This window comes from Artibeus jamaicensis, unplaced genomic scaffold, assembly GCF_021234435.1.
Source record: "Artibeus jamaicensis isolate MK-2021 breed Jamaican fruit bat unplaced genomic scaffold, CSHL_Jam_final contig_484, whole genome shotgun sequence".
Lineage (NCBI taxonomy): Eukaryota > Metazoa > Chordata > Mammalia > Chiroptera > Phyllostomidae > Artibeus > Artibeus jamaicensis.
In genome coordinates this window covers 3,893,995-3,913,652 of record NW_026521859.1, presented here as the reverse complement: position 1 = coordinate 3,913,652, position 19,658 = coordinate 3,893,995, and the positions used below count along the sequence as shown (strand labels likewise).

The following is a 19,658-nucleotide window of genomic DNA, read 5'->3' as shown; positions in this document are numbered from 1 at the left end:
GTAGTATGTACCTCACATAGCTACCTTGAAACTTAAAGAGATGAGCTGCGTAAAGTACTGAGGAACCATCACCAAACCCGACCACATCTACCCAGAGCTCATGCAAGAGCCTCAGCAGTGCCAGGGCTGCCATCCTGCACCAGGCATTTTAACAGCTAGAGGTTTCATCCAGGACATTTGGTCATTAAAAAGACACTCAGTACCTTTCACAGTACAAAGCCTTGATGCATATTTATTATAAAATTAGATGTGTTTGTTTCACCTGTTAATTAATTAAAGAGATGAAAATTGATCAGGGCATTGAAAATAAAAGGGTATTGAGAACTTTTTTTTCCCCCAAGATTCCCCTATGCAGCATTAACTGAATCTTCACAAATTTGGGGGGTGGGGGAAACCTCTTCCTCTCTTTGGGCTTGGGATCTTTAGGCTTTTTTCACATGTACATCAGAATTCAAACTGAAACTAAAGGACAATCCTCAACTCATAGTCTTAGAATCGGAATGGACATGAAGTTCATGAGCTTGGACTTCAAATCCGTTGTTGGAATTTCCTCCATATCTTATCCTGTCCCTTCTTCTACTCTTGGGGGGTTCACATCCTAAAATTCCTGCCATGTATGACATTTATTTTTTATATTTTAATCTTTAGCTTTACACTTTCACCTAAAGCTTAATTTTCTTCCTGTATCTTTTAGCCATCTGTCCTTGATCATCATGGTTCATACCTCCCACGTTTGAACCTGTGAGTCCCAGAGTCCTAGGAAATCATCCAGCACAATTTGGGCCAACTATCATGCTACATTTAATGAATGAATATAGGCTAGTAGGAAATAAATGTGAAACAAGTATGAGAAGAAGAAATAAGTTGGAACCAAAAAATAGCAAAGAGGTAGATGAGCTGGCTGCTGAAGGTGCCATGGCCGTATATGAGGGGGATTCCCTGCAGTGCAGGAATGATTTTGAGTGTTTCCGGTTCAGCCAAAGTATCCTTTCAGCTTTCATAGAGATACACGGGGCTCTGGGAAATGCATTAGAAGACCTATATCCAGGAGAAACTAATTGATAAATCAGAATTTTCACTTAATTACTCACCACAACAAATAAAACTGTCCTTCACATGGAAGGTACTCAATGAATATTTGTTGAATGAATAAGCAAGTGTAAATGGACCGGAACACTCCAACTGGCCACTTAGTGAAGTTTCTCACCAACAGAGAAGTCCACCCAGAAAACCACAGAAGTGTCAGGAGATTTCCTATAAATTAATTAATCAAAGGAGATAAGCAATTTGATTCTGTTATCAGAACTGGATACTGTCAACCTCCAAATCAATAGGATATTTGCCAAGATGACTACACACCGATGTTTGGTGGTTAGACCTTTCCAGGGCATCTGCAAGCAATCACACTAATAGTGAGCCCTGGTTTAGGGACATGCTAAGCTTTCGTTATGAACTTAAATCTCTTATTTTTCCAGGCAAGTTCTCTGAATTAAATCACTTTCACATATAGTTTTTTTAACTGTAGACCAAAAGAATTCCACTTGGTTATCAACCCATCTGTTTACATTTAATTCCTCCAACCTATACTTTGTGACCTTTCTCTTAAGATAGTATACATACCATCTTGAATATTATGAAACTATTACCTCAATATGTTATACTATAATCAATTGGGTACATATTTCCAGAAATGCTTCTTAATTTCAGCAATGCGGCCCCAAGAATCTACCTGGTCACTTTGACTCAACTTAATTATTTCTCACTTTTCATCAGCATCACATTAAGAAATCAATTTACAGGGTGTAATTTTCCTGGTTTAGTCCTATAAATTGTAACTTCAATTATTGAAGGAGCCATTTTCCAGACCATACTCCCTAGCTTCATAAGGCCTTTATAAACCTCACCCTCTCTTCAAAATTTATAAAGCAACTAAATTCTAACATTAATTCAGTTCTGTGAGTCTTTAGGACTTTGTACCGTTCTTGTGACACCATTTCCTTCCAACCAGCATCTAGTCGTCTGATGCTAACCCCTTGATGACCCAGAGATCCACCACAGCACATGGGGATCCTAGAGTACCCCTTTCTCTTCCTTGTTCGTGCATTGTTCTGATCCTACCAAGTCACTCCATCCATCTCAACCCAGGTTTATTTGGGATGCATTTTCACAGGTACTCACATGCAACACCAGCTTTCAGTAATGCAATACAGCTAGAGGAAGTCAAGGTTACTCACTTTATTTTTATCACAGCTACAAGTGGAAAGACTCATATGGTACATTCTGAAAAGTAAGTCCAAATGTAGAAGACCCATCATCCCCCACAAGGCACGAGGCCTTGTGTTGACCATCACCAGGGGCCAAAAAATTCAAATAGCTCCCATCCTTCTAGGACAAATGCCAGCTGTGACAGTGGTGGGTTCTTCTGAGAAACACCAAAAGAACATCAAGAGTCAGAGAACAACATGAAGAGAATTTACCAACCATAATTACTACAATTTTCACTTGCCCTAAATAGCCACCAATTTCCCTGTGCCCTAAATAGCCACCAATCTCCCGCTCTTTACTGTTAATGAAGCAAAGGAGCACAAAAGTATTTCTAATTTGGAGGAGCCAAGGGAGTCTGCATGGGCCATTAGCAGCAAAGAGCTTCATTACTAGGGGAAGAAGTCTCTCCCTGAACTTCTCATGGCTTTATGTGCAAGAAATCAGGAGGTAACCAGTCCATTTGAAATGTTAACCCTTAGCTCTACATGAGCACCAGCTCCTGCATATAATCAGGACAAAGGAACTCTAAGACTTTCCTTTCCTTTTCTTTTCCTGTTAAATAGAGTGCCTTAATTTTTGTTATTTTTAAAAATAACCAAACTTGTTTTAATTGAGCAGTATTTTCCTTTAGAAATACAGCACTGTCACTTATAAAACTTCCAGCCAATGCACCAAATTATAATACTAGTCGCATAAACAGTTATGTTATTTAGTGCTCATCTACTGTGTGGAACTGTTGAATGTACACTGCCCACCAAGGATTTGTTGGGCAATCAGCCATGCCAATGAGAACACATATTAACACCCTGGTTTGTGTTCACCATGAGCTTACTTTTCCTGAGGGTCCATATCTCTGTGTATGAAGACGAACACTGCATTGAGCTCTAAATGCTCTCAATTCAGGACAATTGTGAAAAAAAAACATTTTCTAATGACACATCTCCTAAGCCAGACACATCATAATACCTAGCTGCAAATGGTGCTGGTAGCATCTTCTAGATATTAGTGTTTGCTGTTATTGTTCTCATCTTTTACTTCACGAAGAGGACAAAGCTGAAATTTGGAGCACAGTCAACCATTTTTTTTGTGGTACAGTCTGGCTTGAGAATTCTTTAAAAAGCAACTCCTTGTCAGAAAACCATCACCCCACCTGCAGAGCTGCCACCATCCGGTAATATTTTACAGGTACCAGTAAGCTTTTGTTATGTACCCTTCTTAATTGAGATACACTTAATATTTCTCCTTCTGAATAAGAAAACCTAAAAAGGAGAAAGAAGCCACAACTTCTTCTAGTCTTTCCCCTAAACTTTTGGTAATTCTTAAATTCACATAAAAAACAGGTAAGGTAGGCAAAAAGGCAAAAGTCACATGTTTTAATAATTTTTGTGTTTCTGGCAGGCACACCCCAAGATCACTTCTCCATAAATTTTCAGGTGTGTATTTTTGTCTATTGTTTTTCAGAGTTGCCTAAAGAATAATAGTTCACTATAGAGAAGCCCCAAAATAAACCTATCATCTCTTCAAAGGTAGTGTCTACAGTTTCTGCAACACACTGAGGATGATATCCTATTTTAATCTGTAGAGAAGCAACAGATACCTATCATACTACCTAACAAGATCCTTCCTACACTATTTCATCTCTTCTCTTGATCTGCTGAATCTAGCTTGAATGGCTGCCTCAGAACATGAGAAGACCACTATTAGAGCTATGCAACCAAACAGTAAAAAACTACTTGTCAAGGATATTGAAAAACAATTTTATGTATCAGGTAGGGAGTATATACACTATATATACACCTGGTGCTATGGTGGAGCTGACTGACACCAGCTCACAAGTTCACTGTCAACCCCTCTTTCCAAAGCAATGTTCAGTGATATAGTTTGGTGGTATTCTTCAGTTTGGGGGTTCATTAATATTTTTAGATCTTTTTCTATTCTACTTCTGTAACTTCTGTTGATAAGAGAATAATGCAGGTTGGGATTTTTTTTTTATCTTGCTCAGGTATTCTTTTTTGGGGGGATTTGTTTTTGAGGACTCAAAGGATACCATTAGTGATGCTATACCTATTTGTCCCTAGGAAGGAGAGTTAGGCAATTATTAAAGGAAAAGGTAGGCCAAAATTTCCATTTGAACTCTTCTTTGGCATCACAGAGGCAGGGGGTGCCTCATACTTTGAACACTGACACATTAAGAGCAGTTACATGGGTAAAAGCTGAATGCAAGCACTACAGGAGAGGATATTAAGCAAGATCTAAGAATCAAGGGGATCAACAAGAACATTAACCTTTTCTTTTCTTTTCCAGGAGAAGGAGGAAGGAAGAAACAGACAGTGTTGGATAACAATGAATCAGAGACTATGTCCTGAATGACTGTAGATTCTATGCCTACCTGGGAGGTTTTGCTGGATTAGTACACTATCTAAACATTTGAAAGTGCTTGCTATAGTTCACGAGTTGAATTAGGTTATATTTGAGCAAACTTAATTGCCTTTCCAGGCATTGGTTTATCAGAAACATAATAATTTATAGTATTTTATTCAATTAGTAGTATGTTTATATACTGTTTTGTACACAAATAAATCACCAATGTAAAATAGAGACTTCTTAAAGACAACATGTATTGAGCACTTACTACATGCCAGGCAATTACCCTGTAAAGTTAATATCATTATTTCCATACTAATAGGAAAACTCAAGCAAAAAGAGGTACAGTAGCTTGTCCAAAAGTATACACCTAAGAAGTTGGAAGGGCAATCTTTGTATTACACCTACAAATGATTCTTAATTAATTCTTTATTCTTTAGATTAAAAAAGTAATTTAAATAGGTGCACATGTCCTGACTTTAATTTATGAATTCAGGACTTAGATTTAATTATAGATTTAATCCTATAAAAATTCAGAAAGACTGGTTGGCCAACCTACAACACCTTTTCAACACTTTAAGTTTTCCCCACACTCAATCCAGTCAATAATTAAAAAACAAATCGAGTTTTGATTTCCTGTCATCTGAATAAGTCTATGACAGTTGAAGGACTTACTGAGTACTTTAGACCAACAATAATAGCAATAATAATACTAATTTGTAGATGGTAATTTTGAAGGTTGATTTCACAATTCTATTTATCAATATTTCCAAGGCAGGGAAACAATTGTAAGTGCAGGCAAACTGCTGATTCAGTAAAAGTAGGTCAGGGCTGGGGTAGGGTTAGAGTGGAGAATGAAATCAACTGTTAAAATAAATTGCCTGGTCAACGGATAGTCCCAGGAAACAAAAGCCCAGAACACATCATGGAAGAACATTCTCAAGTATAAGACGTTCCTAGAAATTTTAAAAATAAAGGCTGGGGACAACATTTAATCCTGGGTCTTCTGAAAAAAACGTTGAGTGCCAGGGGCTCATCACAGGTATGTCCTACAGGAGAAATGAGCAGTAAGGGCCCTGGAGGAAGATTTTAGAGAGTCCACAATTTCTTTTGCTTATATTCATTTACTCCATACCAGTTTTATTGAGTCACTGTGTTTCAATATGGTATCAGATATTGTAATATAAACACATACACACAAAAGAAAACAAACTATATTTGCCTTACATACCCTCTGCAAGAAGAGATGGACAATTTGTAAGCTATGTAGGTGCTATGAGTATTGGTTAGTGCAAGTGTATGGAGCCAGCATACAGCAGGGATACAAAAACCTGAACATAAAATTCAGAGAAGCTTACCAGAGAAAATGACCTTCATGCTGAGTTCATTGGAAGTTAAATGTTATGAGTTGTAAGGCATGAAGAAGTTGAATGTGACTGAGGCATAAAGTGCAAGGAAGTAGGGCAAAGTGTTCAGAGATGATGCCAGAATTATAAATAGGGAACAGGTCATAAAGGGCCCATAAGGTATTAAGAATATTAGACTTTTTTCCAGATGCATTGGAAAATCTTAAAAACTTTCAAGCAAGGAAATGAATGAATAGCAAGACCAGATCTTTAGTTATAAGTTCAAGGATGTGAGCACAGCAAGGTGGCAAGCTAAGAGGATGTTATGATCAAGCAAGTGAGGGAGATGGTAGCTTGAAATTGACTGGGGAAGCTGGGAAGGAGAGAAGTGGAAAGACTCAAGGTGAATTTTTGGAAGAGGTAAAATGGGTTGGACTTGATAGGCAATGGGTGTGTGAAATAAGAAAATGAGTCAACTCCATGTTTCTGGTTTAAACCACTGAGGCATTTCCTGGAACCCCCAGCAGGGAACAGGTCTGTACATAAAGTTTTGGCAAGTCAGGTGTTAGATGTCTATTATACACTCTAGTGAAAGTATTGAAAGAATTGCTGCTCAATAGAAATATATTCAAGCCACTAATGTAAGCCAAAGACATAACCATGATGTAACCAATAACCTTAAGTTTTATGGTAGCTATATTAAAAAGAAAAAAAATGGCGAAATTAGCTATAGTAATATATTTAACCCAATGTATCCAAAATATTAGCATTTAAACATAATATAAACAAATTATTAAGATATTTTGCATTCTTTTTTTTCATAGAAAGTCTTAGAAATATGGTGCATAATTTACCATTTACAGCACATCTCAATTTTGGGTGAACCATATTTCAAGTGCTCAGTAGCTATATGGGGATGATGGCTACAATACTGGGCAGTGAAGATCCTGAAGGCAGTTGGATAATGGGTCTGGAACTCAGTAGAGCTGTGAGACTAAAGAAAGAAAGTCTGGAAGCATCAGTGAATGTGAACCAAAGTGATGCAATTACCCAGATCATCTGGAAAGAGTATAACTTGAGAGAAAGGAAGCTCCTCACAGAAACCTAAGAAACACCAGCAACTTAAGGGACAAGGAGAGGAGCTTACAAAGGAGAGCTGGAAGGAGCATACGCAAATTTATTGGGAATGTTATGCTTGTTCCATGTAATTATCTCTATACAAAAGAACACATTCATCTAAACTTGGAGACGGATAAATCCAAGCACTAAGTTAGGTATGTCGTCATTATGAGACCTCTCAAGAGAGCAAATCACTGACATATTTTTCTGAAACAAAGTCCAGCCTTACATTGGTAGGGCCAATGCCACCCCTGTCTTATCAGGAAGGATGGGCTCGATAGATGAAATTGGTAGAAAGAGAAGCTGGGGAAAGTACACTATCCAGAATACTTGTGGATCCTATAGAAAGCCTGTTTTTAGAACTGGTGAGTGAGAGAGGGAACAATAAGAGCAGATTTCATGAAGAACAAGCATGTTGTCATTTTAACAAACACAAAATAAGACTCTGCCTTGTAGAGATGAGAATTTTTTTTCTTCCTCTAAATATGATATTATGACCAACTTCAAATATTTACATGCCTCTGTCAACCCAACTGCTGGGGTGGAGTCAGAAGAAGCTATAGAACAGGAAGTGCCACAAATGTGGGGAGCCATCAGACTTAAATAAGGTAGTGAGGGACAGAACAGAAGATTGCCAATGTCAAAAAAAGAAGTTAGAGTGAAATTGAGCCATAAAGAGGGCCTTTCAAGGAAAAAAAAATCCAAAATCCACTCCATCTACTGGCTTGCTAGCAAGAGGGAAATGTGGTGCCTTGTTTATGCAGCTATGCAAGGCCACATGCCCAGCCTTCTGGGACCTCTTGCTGAGGGATGGGGGATAAGAATCCAAAGTAAAGAAAGCAGGGTGCTTGTGCCATATCAGATCTCCATCAACATGCAACCCCAAAAGATCATGACTGTGAGAGCTTTGTAAATCAACTCTTAGGGTGCTTTCTCCAGGGCAAATAGCACCATAAATTAATCCTTTCTCCCTGAAATGCAGCAAACTTTGTATCTATGCAGAATTCAAATTGCTCATTAGCTCTGACATGTTCCTAATGAGGTTATAATGCTCTGGGACAAAGATCAAGTCACTGAGCACAAATTGCTTGGGATAGAATCATAGAAACTTAAAGTTAGAAGGACCTCAGAGCAATGCTTCTCAAACTTGAATATAAATCATAGGGGCGTTCTGATTCAGGACATCTGGGATGGAGTCTTTGATTCCTCCTTTCTAACAAAAGCCCAGGTGATACTGGTGCACTTTAACCAGCAAACCCCTAGAGACCACCTAATCCAATCATCTTATCCTAGAGGAGAGGACTGCAAGGTCAACAGACTAGTAATTGGGAGCACTCTGAGACTTTCCTGCAGCTAATTTGGGATAGTTGGGCATTTGTCCATACACCTGTGAGTCAACCAAAAAAAAATTTTAATAGAAGCATAGAGAGTAGAGTGACCAACCATCCTGGTTTTCTCAAGACTAAAGGGGTTTCTAGAACATGAGGTCTTTCTTTTAAAAGCCAGGAAAACTCCAGACAAACCAAGACAAGGTTTTCACCCTACTAGGAGCCTTTTGAATCTGCTTACCATATTATTGCAGGATTATTATCTTTTTGACCAGGTATCAATCCCTAAGTGCTGGGGTCATGACCTGCTGCTAAGGTAAGCACCCAAGTACCCTGTCCTAAAGCTCTCCAGGAACAGATGCTCAGACAAGATTATTTCTGCAGAGGTTTCTAATACCACTGCTCAGTGTCTCTCCAAGAGACAGTCTTCCAATAGACCATAAAATAAGGCATAAAAAAGGAGTATGAATAACACAGAAAAATAAATACAATGCAAGCACATAATGTTCTTTTTAACCACACAAATCTATTTTAATTTCCATTATTTTCAAAAAAGCATGTAAAAAATAAACCACTAACTTTTCAGATTTATAAAAATCTGAAAACTCTCATTAAAAACACCTTTATTTAATAAAAATCTTTTAAAAAGGAGGGGGAGGGGGGCCCTGGCTGGCGTAGCTCAGTGGATTGAGTGCGGGCTGCAAACCAAAGGGTCCCAGGTTCCATTCCCAGTCAGGGCACATGCCTGGGTTTCCGGCCAGGTCCCCAGTGGGGGCCACACGAGAGGCAACCACACATTGATGTTTCTCTCTCTGTCTCTCTTTCTCCCTCCCTTTCTCTCTCTAAAAATAAATAAATAAAAATCTTTAAAAAAACACCTTTATTTAAAAAAATCACTAAAATAATAATAAAAAATCAAGATGCATCTGTGAGGGTTTTTTTTTTTAAAACATCACACTCTGCACAATAAAAATGATTAACAATGAAAATGTATCCCTCCACATTGCTGTTTTACTCACTGGGATTGGGCCCATTAACATTAGATAGAAGAATAAACTTCTATCTATTTTGCCTGGATGGCAAAAGTGAAAAAAATGTCCAGACTATGCGATGCTCTTAAAATCAGATTTCAAGATACCAGTCCATATGCATTCAAAAGGCAGACTTAGTGAGTGCAGTCCTGACCTCTCACTTTCTGAAGTTTACTGCTTTCAAAGAGATGCCAACAGGCTGTAGCTGAATCACTCGACTTAGTATTCATGCAGTGAAGACACTCAAAACAAAGGAAGGAAAGAACTGTGACCAAGTCTATACAGTGCATTTGAAATAGGTAAAAAAGAGAGAACCCTGGACACTCAGCAGTCATTACCTGGAAATTAGAGAAGGCAGAAGCAATGCTACTATACATTAAAAACAGGTCAGCTGCTAACTTAACGGTAGCTTGACTAGCATACCCAAGGAGTCCTTGCTCCAATATTAATAGGAGATGTATTGTACAAATCCAATAGTTCATGAAATTAACAAGGAAAATGAACTGGCGTGAAACAACTCTACAAGTAATAGGAAGGCATTGTCAATTGCTTCCCTGGAGCATATGAAACACTTAAAAAGAGCTGGGGGAGAGTAAATGTATATAAATGAAAAAGGACATTATTGGAATTTTTAACAATACTTTTAATTTAAATACACTTCAAGTTCTCCGTTGGTTGCAAGTCTTTTCAAGAGGAAGCTATTAGCTCAAAATGCCAATAAGAGGTCATGGACTACGAGTTCTGGTCCAGTGATATTGAAAGTTAGCTGCCATTTGAATCAGCCTAAAACTACCATAAACTTATGATTTGACAGCTGTCAAAATTATTCCCACATCACTTTGTAGAACTAAATACTTTAAATAGAATCTAGAAAACAATCCCCCTTTTATAAACTTCGACATCACTTCTCAGCCTTTTGTCTAAGGTCAAGTGCATAAACCTCAACACCCTGCATGATATATATGCATCCTCATTAGCAAACTGAAAAGGAAAGTAAATTCAACTTACAGTTCAATAGACACACGATGAAAGAGAACATCTTCCCCACAGACACTGCCAGGGACAATCTGACTGAATCTGGCATTGACCAAACAAGAGGCTGGAAGGGTTTCCATAGAAGCAAGAACGTGACTTCTACTTTTTCCAGACAGAGACCCATCCAAGTCTTCCAAAATTGCTGCATGAGCAAATGGAAATGCTACTAAGTGTGGAGAGTTTGTAAACTTCAACTGCTTGGTCTTCACAGTAAATCCACCTATAAAATAGAAGACAGAGTGTTATACATGGCACGAAAGACTAGTATAACAAACGGCAACTGAATTCACTGGGATGTTTCCAGTACTTTAAATTGCATATTTATACAATTTCACAATTCATTTATTCAAGATAAAAAGGAGTGCTTCCTGTGTGCCAGGCTCTGTGGTACATCTGTCCTAGAGACACAGTGGGAAGCAAGAGCAGTACTGATGCTGCCTTCATGCAGTCTGTATTCTAGGGCAGCAATTCTCAACCAGGGCTCCCTTGGCCCTGTGTGGATTTACCTGGGCCTGTCACAGCTGGGTGGATGGCAGTGCTATTGACATGTGGTGGGGAGATGTAGGGAGGCTGATAAACATCCTCAACACACACGACAGTCCCCACAATAAAAATCTATCCAGCCCAAAATACTAATAGTGCCAAGAAGGAGAAACTGTTCCAGTGGGAAATAGAGACACACAGAACTCTAACTAATTACTAAATACTAAAGGTGTCTTCATTTAGCCTTTCCATCTGTCTCAATCTGTCTGCTCCAGTTCTGTGGTGAGTCTAACCCCACCTCTTATGAAGTTTATACTCAAAAGATTTACCCTCAAAAGCAACATTTAATCATGTGAACAAATATCAGTAGTAGTGGTATCACACTTTTTAAGGATTAGCACTAGGGCTGTACGTCTTAGCAGTCTGTTCCTCACACCACCTCCACATGACTCATTGCGATGCTGCTAGTCCACTTGCCCAGGAAGAAATTATGGTGGTAGTTTTCTAATTCACACATTCCTGTCATTAAAATGCTTGAATTGAGTACTCATCTCTCAGTATATATGCTACTATGCTTCTATATCATGTACATTATAACATACATGCAAAGGAAAATAAGAGAGAATAAGATACCAATAAATGGAAGTCCTCATGTTTTCATTCTGCACACAGTGGAGTCCATGCAGTGAATTAAGGCATGCATTTGAGATTTCCATGATTATCCTCCTGCAACTTCTGCAGTCCATCTAATACCATACCCACCTGAAACTGAATTCAGTCCTACTGGCATTTTAATTTTTTAAATATGCTGTTCCTAATACTTAGAAACTCTTCGATGCACATTCTCCCTTGCAAATTTCTACTCACCTTTCAAAACCCTGCTTAAAAGTCACCTCTGAGAAATCTCAACTGACCTCCCCCCTTGCTCCTTTCACTGACCTTGTTCAGTGTTCTAGGATTGTACTCATCACACTCTAGAACAGTGACTGGACTAAACACTTACTTCTGTACCTACATCAAGAGCTTCTGAAAGATAAGAACTATGTGTTTTTCATCTTTGTACACCCCAGCTATTTAAACAGATCCTGGAACAGACAGTTTTTAAACAAATAAACAGTATGACTTAGCCAAGATTATCCAATGAGAAGGGATTAGGGCTAATAAGGAGTAAACTGCTTTTATCCAGTGCCTTGTGGATGATATGAAACAGCGAAGCTATTAAAGAACTGAAGAGTTGTAATGTGAAATAAATGTCATAAGTTCTTTTTATTCCTATTATTGTTTCTACAGTTTTGAATTCAGATGCCACCCAAATAAAAAGTTTTTGGCTCTGCCTATATAGGAAAAAAAAAAGTAGAGGCTTGCTGATTATTCATTTAATTAAAAAAACAAACAATTATCTAAATTGGAGATTCAAACCACAAGAGCATATTTACTGGAATTACTTGGTTTGGCTGTTTACAACTATCTAATAAACTAGATTACTCTCCACTTCTTTTCACCTTAGCCCATGAGTCCTCTGAGGTATTTCTCACCACCCCGGAGATGTGGTTAACAAGTGAACAAAAATTCCTATGGTTCTCTTTGTGCAAACAACAAATTTTGGGCTGTTTAAAACATTAAGTACTAAATTCTGGCTCTTTCAGTTAAGACTGCATGTGCGATAGTTTATACTCATATGTCTATCCATTCAACTTCATTCATTAATTTAATCAATGAACCTATTAAGCACCAGGCTACTGGGTGCTAATGATAAAATTGCGAGCCGAAGAGACATACCGCCTGCTTCTATGAAGCGCAGTGTCCGGCAGAGACACGGCATCATAATGGCAGCGTGATAGACGCCACCACAGGAAAAGCACCGGGAGCTGCAGGAGCCACGTTGAGAATGTCTGGCTTTCTCTAGGATTTCTTTTAGGCAATTTGAGCAGCAGTTTCTACTGATGCAATTTCATAACCTAAAGAAATAATAAATCACAAAGGCTTTGCCACTATTTATCATGGTTACTTGAGTGTTGGCTTTACTTATCGTCTGGCTTATCTATCCAACCAACTTACCCTGCCCTGGGGAGCAGCCCGAACAGGTTCTGATGGACACGCAGTCAGGGAGGTCAAAGTTAACAAAAGTGGTGTTGGATACTGTAAGTGCCCACCTTTTGGGAGTTTTGATCCCAGCTGACATACACAGGCTTCCCTGCAGTTTAGAAAGGGAGAAACCAGGTAAGAAAAATAGGAGAACTTGCCACATGAACCACGGTTTATAATGCACGAATAAAAACAATCAAGATAATAAAAAGGCAAGCTATAGACAGGGAGCAAATATTTACAAATCACATACATGACAAAGGATATACCACACATGCATTATATTAGAATGACAAATAAAAAGTTGTGAGGACACCAAATGCTGATGAGGGTAAGGAACCACTGAAACCCCCATACACTGCTAGTGGGAGTGTAAATGGCACAGCCACCATGGAAGATAATCTGGCAGTTTCTTATAAGTTAAACATACCCTTATCGTGTGACCTAGGAATTTAACTCCTAGGTGTTTACCTTAGAGAAATGAAAATGTATGTATATACAAAAGCCTTACACAAATGGTTATAACAGTTTCATTTCTAATCACCAAATCTGGAAACCACTCAGATGTCCTTCACAAATGAATGGATAAACAAACTGCAGTATATCCTTATACTAGAATATTATTCAACAACCGTAGGAATAAAATATTGTTTCTTGCAGTATGTTAGATAAATCCCTAAGGCATTTGGGAGTGAAAAGTGCCAGCATCAAAAAGGTTACAAACTATTTGATTCCATATAAATGACTGTTGAAGAAGACACAATGAGAATAGGTGAGTGACCCCAGAGAAGAGGGTGTGGCTACAAAGATGGAGCTAGGGGAGTATTAGGGGTTGAGGCAACTATTTCTGTATCTTGATTGTGCTGGTGGTGGCTATTCATGTCCATACGTATATTAAAAATCAGATACTGTACATTAAAAAGTCAGTTTTACTATACGTTAACATAAAAATAAAAATTAAAAATATTTTTAAAAATTAAATTGATTCCAGGATTTACCACAAAATCTCTCTAACAAACTCCGTTTAATCAGCTTGTTAGTGCTTCACGGCCCCGCTGTTAAACATAATTGTACATCTGAGGATCACCAGAAATTTTCAGGGACCTCCAACAGGGAGAAGGAAAAAGAGAAACAAACAGAAAGAACCCAGTGAGGACAAAGCCAGTATAGAAACCATAAGAAAACTTAAACATTGTCATTAATAACCCCAGAGAAATAAGTGTATATCCATGAAACAAGAAAAAAAAAAGCCTAAAAAAAGGGACATTTTTCAGAAAGGAAGAGAGAACAAAAAACAAAAGAGCAGTAATAACAAATTCAACAGAAAAAATTGACAAAATATCCTAGTAAATAGAATAAGAATACAGTTGGGAAATCAGAAAGGGAAATTAAGATTAGAAAAACAATTTAGGAGGTCCATTATCCAAATACTATAGTTTCAAAAAAAAAAAAGGAAAATAAAGAGAGAATTATAGACTTCCCAAAGAAATGAAACTGAAAGGTCTCAGCAGGGCCTAGCCAGTGGTTACAAGAAAAAGATGCTGCAAGCAACAGGGACAGGGATAACATCCTAAAATCTTCCAAAACAGGAAACTAAAAGGTTACATGGAAAAGACCTAAAACTAGAGGATCTTTAAACTATGTGTCCTCAAGACTAGAAGCCAAAAGACAATGGAGAGTTGCCTTCAAAACATCAAGGCAACGTGAAGTTAACCTTGGTGCTCTATAACTAACGACCTACTAATAACGGGGTCTCCATCTGTAGCTCAAAACCTTTACATTCCACAGACCTTTCCACTTTATTAAGAAAATTCCTGTAGGCTACACTCTAATAAATAAGGAATTAAATCAGAATGAAGGGAGATGTGGGAGTCAGGAGCAAGAGTTACGATAATGGAGAGACATGAAAGGTATCTCCAGAACACTGGTTAAGAGAAATACTGAGACATGTGCCATGAAACTCTTCATGCACATGCTAGTGTGCACATAAACACCTGGGACTATTGTTTGGCATTATCCACTAAAGCTGAAGGAATAGCCTTTGACCCAGCAGTTTTACAACTGTATATATTCAACAGGAGTGCATGCAAACAGAGAGAATAATAGAAGAACATTCATAATATCATCATTTATAATAACCAAAATTGCAAATAATCAAACATCTATCAGTAGCAACATAGCTTTTTAAAAAATGTGTTACAGTCATAAAGTAGAATGCTACACAATTGGAAAAATAAATTATTGTAAATTTTTAAAAAACATGAATGAATTTCATAAGCATAATGTTTGGCCAAAGGACTGAGGCACAAAAGAGTTACATGTTCTCAAATTCCATTTACGTAAAGTTCAAAAACAGATTTGAAATCAATCTATGTCTATAGAAGTCTGAATAATGTTTCCCTTCTGGCTGGAGTCTGGGGGTCTAGTTAAAAGACAGCAGGGGCAAGGGGCTTTGGAGGACACAGTGACGCTTTATTTGTTTACTGGGTCCTATGCACGCGGGTTGTGCTTTCTAAAAATCCATCAAGATCTTTGCTCTTGATTTTGCACTTTTCTCCATAAATATTATATTTCCATAAAATATTTATTTTAGGAAGTGGATTAAATACTAGAGAAAAGTAATATACAAGAAGGAAAGGTGGGAAAAAAAGGGCAAAGGAGTTGAAGGCCTCCTGCATCACTCAGGTCAAGTTTAACAGGGCTGATGTAATTTAGAGTGTAAGACAAGGAGTGTTGTTAAATTTAAATCCAATAATGAAAATAATCACACAGAATAAACAACTTTAAAATGAGTAAATATACTACTCAATGCAAGACAAATGAAGTTTGGAAAGTAGAAAAAAAAGAAACAAAGAAAACTAATTGCAAACTGAAGGCACAAAATGAGGTGGCAGAAATAAATGCAAATATATGAGAGACATCAGTGTGCGGATGGTAATTGAAACCACTAGAGAAAATGAGATTTCTCCCAGGGAGAGCAAGTATACTGAAAAAAGAAGGAGCCCTATAACAGAATTTAGAGAAACAAAAAAATGAAAGGCCTAAATTGAGGAAGACAAATCCACCAGTGAAAATGGAAAGGAACTCGTAGAGAAATAGTAGAAAAAATAAATTAATCCCATCAGCATCTGTCTCCATACGATATTTTTAAAAATAGTATCATCTGCTCAAATTAATTAGAATAACAACAAAAAGGCAAGCATCCCACAGATACTTCTAAAAGTAGGGTGAGCATAATTTATATCCAAAGCAGGACATTGCTGAGAGTGTGAAGGGGTGCTAGCTGGATGAATGATGGGAGATTTTAATATACCAGACTTTTTTTCCGGTATATTAAAGCTGTCCTTGCTGAAAATTATTCTACCCATCCCTATGTAAAGATACTGTTTGGGTGTGAGAATGCCGACATTTACACAAATATGCTTAGTTAGAGGGGAAAAAAATCCTTTCCAATAATAACAAGGTCTTCCAGAAACTAGTGTTTGTTTTAGGATATGACTGACTGATCATTGTGTGCCACCAATCAGATGTGGGTGGCAGGTCTAAGAAGGATAGGCAAAATTCTCTGAAATTTTTAATTCCTGAAGGTATGACAGGCATGAACAATACAGAGGCTAGAATCAGCTCCATAACCACAGAGGTCAGGTATCTTTTTTTTTTTAACAGCTGACACAAGATTCTTTTCTATTTTTATTTTTTATATCCTTACCTGAGAATATGCTCATTGATTTTAAAGAGAGAAGAAGGGGGAGATAGAGAGAGAGAGACCTTGATGTGAGAGAAAAATATTGATTGGTTGCCTTCTGTGGGTGCCCAACCCAGGATAGAACCTGTAGCCTAGGTATGTGCCCTGACTGGGAATCAAATGCACAGCCTTTTTGGTGTGTGTGAGGACACTCTAAACCACTGAACACCTGGCCAGGGCCTGACACAGTTTCTTATGACAATAAAAAGGTTCCCAAATAAATCTAAACAATACTATGTCCAATAAAGATTCAGAGACATTTTTCTTGTTTGTTTTTAACCTTAGGACTCTGCAGAACCTTTAATGTGTTAATATGTGACATGAATTTGAGGGGATGAGAGGTGCGATAAATAGCATGTCCTAAATGTAATTAGGAATTTTCCTTTTCCTGGACCCTCTCTTGAGGCTAGCCTTCCATGGAAAATAGTTCAGGAAATAGTGAAGTAGGAACTCATAAATGCTTATTGCTAAAGCTATTTTGCTATGTAACTGAAAGAGTATTTGACCAGGAGTATTTATCCAGGTGGTCCCACCTCCACACTACTAGGCATGGATTTGACTTCCTAAAGCCTCCATTTCTTCACCTGTAATTCAGGAATTCTAACTATATCTAAATTAACTCTTAGGTAATATTTAACTCTAAAATGGCATGGTTTTATTATTTGGGTGCCTAATCAGGTTCTAGATCTCCCCTAGAATATGCTGTCTGATATTCTGCATCCAGGGACTTGTGTCCTGCATTTACTTGTTAAGAGACCAAGAGGTGCTCAGTGGCATTGCATTCCTGGTGAATCACATCACAGGGGTATGATTATTTTTATCTCATCATAACCATGTGATAAATTTATATCTCAATTTATGCCATTAATTACAATGTTTATTTAGCATCATTTAAGATATGACAATAATTTACCAAGACAGTTACTCAGCTTGATGGGCATTTTGTTCTTAGCATCTCCTCTAAGCTTATTTTGGAGAAATTTAAGGGTATTTGATCTATAACATCATGGAATCTGAATTTGGGTCCCACCCTTTTCTGGAGAACACTGCAGCCTAAAAAGAAGAATCATCTCCTGAGGTGGTAATCCTTTCAAAGAAAAGGAAGAACTGGGAGGTATTTCCCTCCTTAAAGGGATGGTTCAAAAGAGATTTAACTAAGTAAGTTTGGGAATTAAATGTAGAAAAAATATAGCTTAGTAACCAAAGGATTTTTTAATCTTAATATTTACATCTAAATCTGTGAAATAATCTCCAAGGGAAGTACAAAAATCAATAATTATCATTTAAATATGAACTGACCAAACCATTCAGGAACAAACTATAGAGAATGCTCTTTCCTTGGTTCTGAGAAGAACCATCTCTGATTATTGTGACAGTGTGTTACTAATAGGTATGTACCTCTTCCAAAGACAAGAACTGAAAGGACCCATTATAGGCCTGAAGCCGACTGACACCAATGGTAACCATGGGCCCCCCGGAAGGAGAAAGGTATTTCTCTTTTGGGATGTCCTCTGCCTCATGTACATTCTGGTAACATGACCTTGCATTGGCAGAGAAGTCACGTATAGTCTGATGTTGATCATGTAGAAACCCACAGTTAAAAAAAGAGACAACAGGCCAAAAATGGAGTCACTTTTGCTTAGCCAACATGCCAAACCAAAACTTAGTAACTAACCTAACTGCAGTTTCAACCTCTGGCAGGTGTGGAATGTTAAACCAATCAATGTGAAATTGCCAGATCAAAGCTAGTAGGGTCAAATCTGCATGATAAACCCCCTGCCCTTCCCTGACCCACCCCTCCTTCCACCACAAAGATGACCCAACCTAAAAATAATCCTTTCTTTTCTTTTGCTAAGGACTCCCCTGTCACACCCTTTTGCCTACAGAAGCCTTCTGTTTTGTACAGTCCCTTGGAGCTTCAGATGGGATACTTCCTAATTCATGAATCTCTTCAAAGCCAATTAGATTTCTAATTTATTTGGCTGAATTTTGTTTTTTAACACCACTCTTAAGGATGTATTAGGGAATCCCATAAGAAATCATAGCGTACCTTAGCAAGTGATATAAATGTGTATTACTTTTTTTTTTTTCAGGGGGGACACCCGAAACAGAGTGAGAGCCCTATAAATAAAATGTTGATGTAGAAACTTGGCAAACAACAATGCAGAGAGACTATATGGAATCACGCTATTCTATAATTATCGTGAGGTTAGAGTAAACTAACCTAAAGTTATTAGGTACATTACTGAATTGGTGTGGATAATAATGCTAAATTGCAACCAAATAAGAAGTCTGCAAGCTACTTATGATTTTTGGAATTTATATTGACTTATAACATTGAACCTTTGGATATATTTAAATTTTGTTTTAAATATCACCACCTTTACAAATAAAAAGCCCCTTAAACTGTTACCAGTTAAATACAAGATTCACTGAAGCATGCTATTAAAATTACATAAACCGGATCACAAGGGAGCCCATCATATATCATTTTATTTTAATGGACAGCCTAAAACAACCACACTAAGGTATTTACTTACCTTGTGGGCAAAATGACCAAGTAATAAGCTGTCAGTAACTAAAGTATTAGCATCACTTTCCAAGATGTCAATTCCAAAATCTCTACATGAATAAACTTGGAAGTTTTTCAGATGAAGATTACTACTTCTAAAAATCTATAAAAAGAAAAAAAAACACAGCATATGTTATGGCAAAGGTCTGAGGCTTGGCTTTTCTTGCAGACTTCCTGTAACTTCTTTAATTATTGACTAAGTATAAATAAACATGCTAGACCATATTCAAGCAGCTGTTGCCCATCGATATCTGTGCAGACATCCCAAAGTTGCCATCAGGTCAG

General features: G+C 37.6%; 1 protein-coding gene across 1 annotated transcript in view; it reads right to left on the bottom strand.

The window, feature by feature from the left end:
- Window positions 1-19,658, bottom strand: part of PKHD1 (PKHD1 ciliary IPT domain containing fibrocystin/polyductin) — a 461,864-nt gene that overhangs the window by 235,381 nt on the left and 206,825 nt on the right. Inside the window, exons 46-48 of the mRNA XM_053668316.1 lie at window positions 19,342-19,476; window positions 13,030-13,165; window positions 10,462-10,708 (exon numbers count right to left, since the gene is read on the bottom strand). Of these exons, the coding sequence (XP_053524291.1) occupies window positions 10,462-10,708; window positions 13,030-13,165; window positions 19,342-19,476 (518 nt within the window). The remainder of the gene's footprint in view (window positions 1-10,461; window positions 10,709-13,029; window positions 13,166-19,341; window positions 19,477-19,658) is intronic.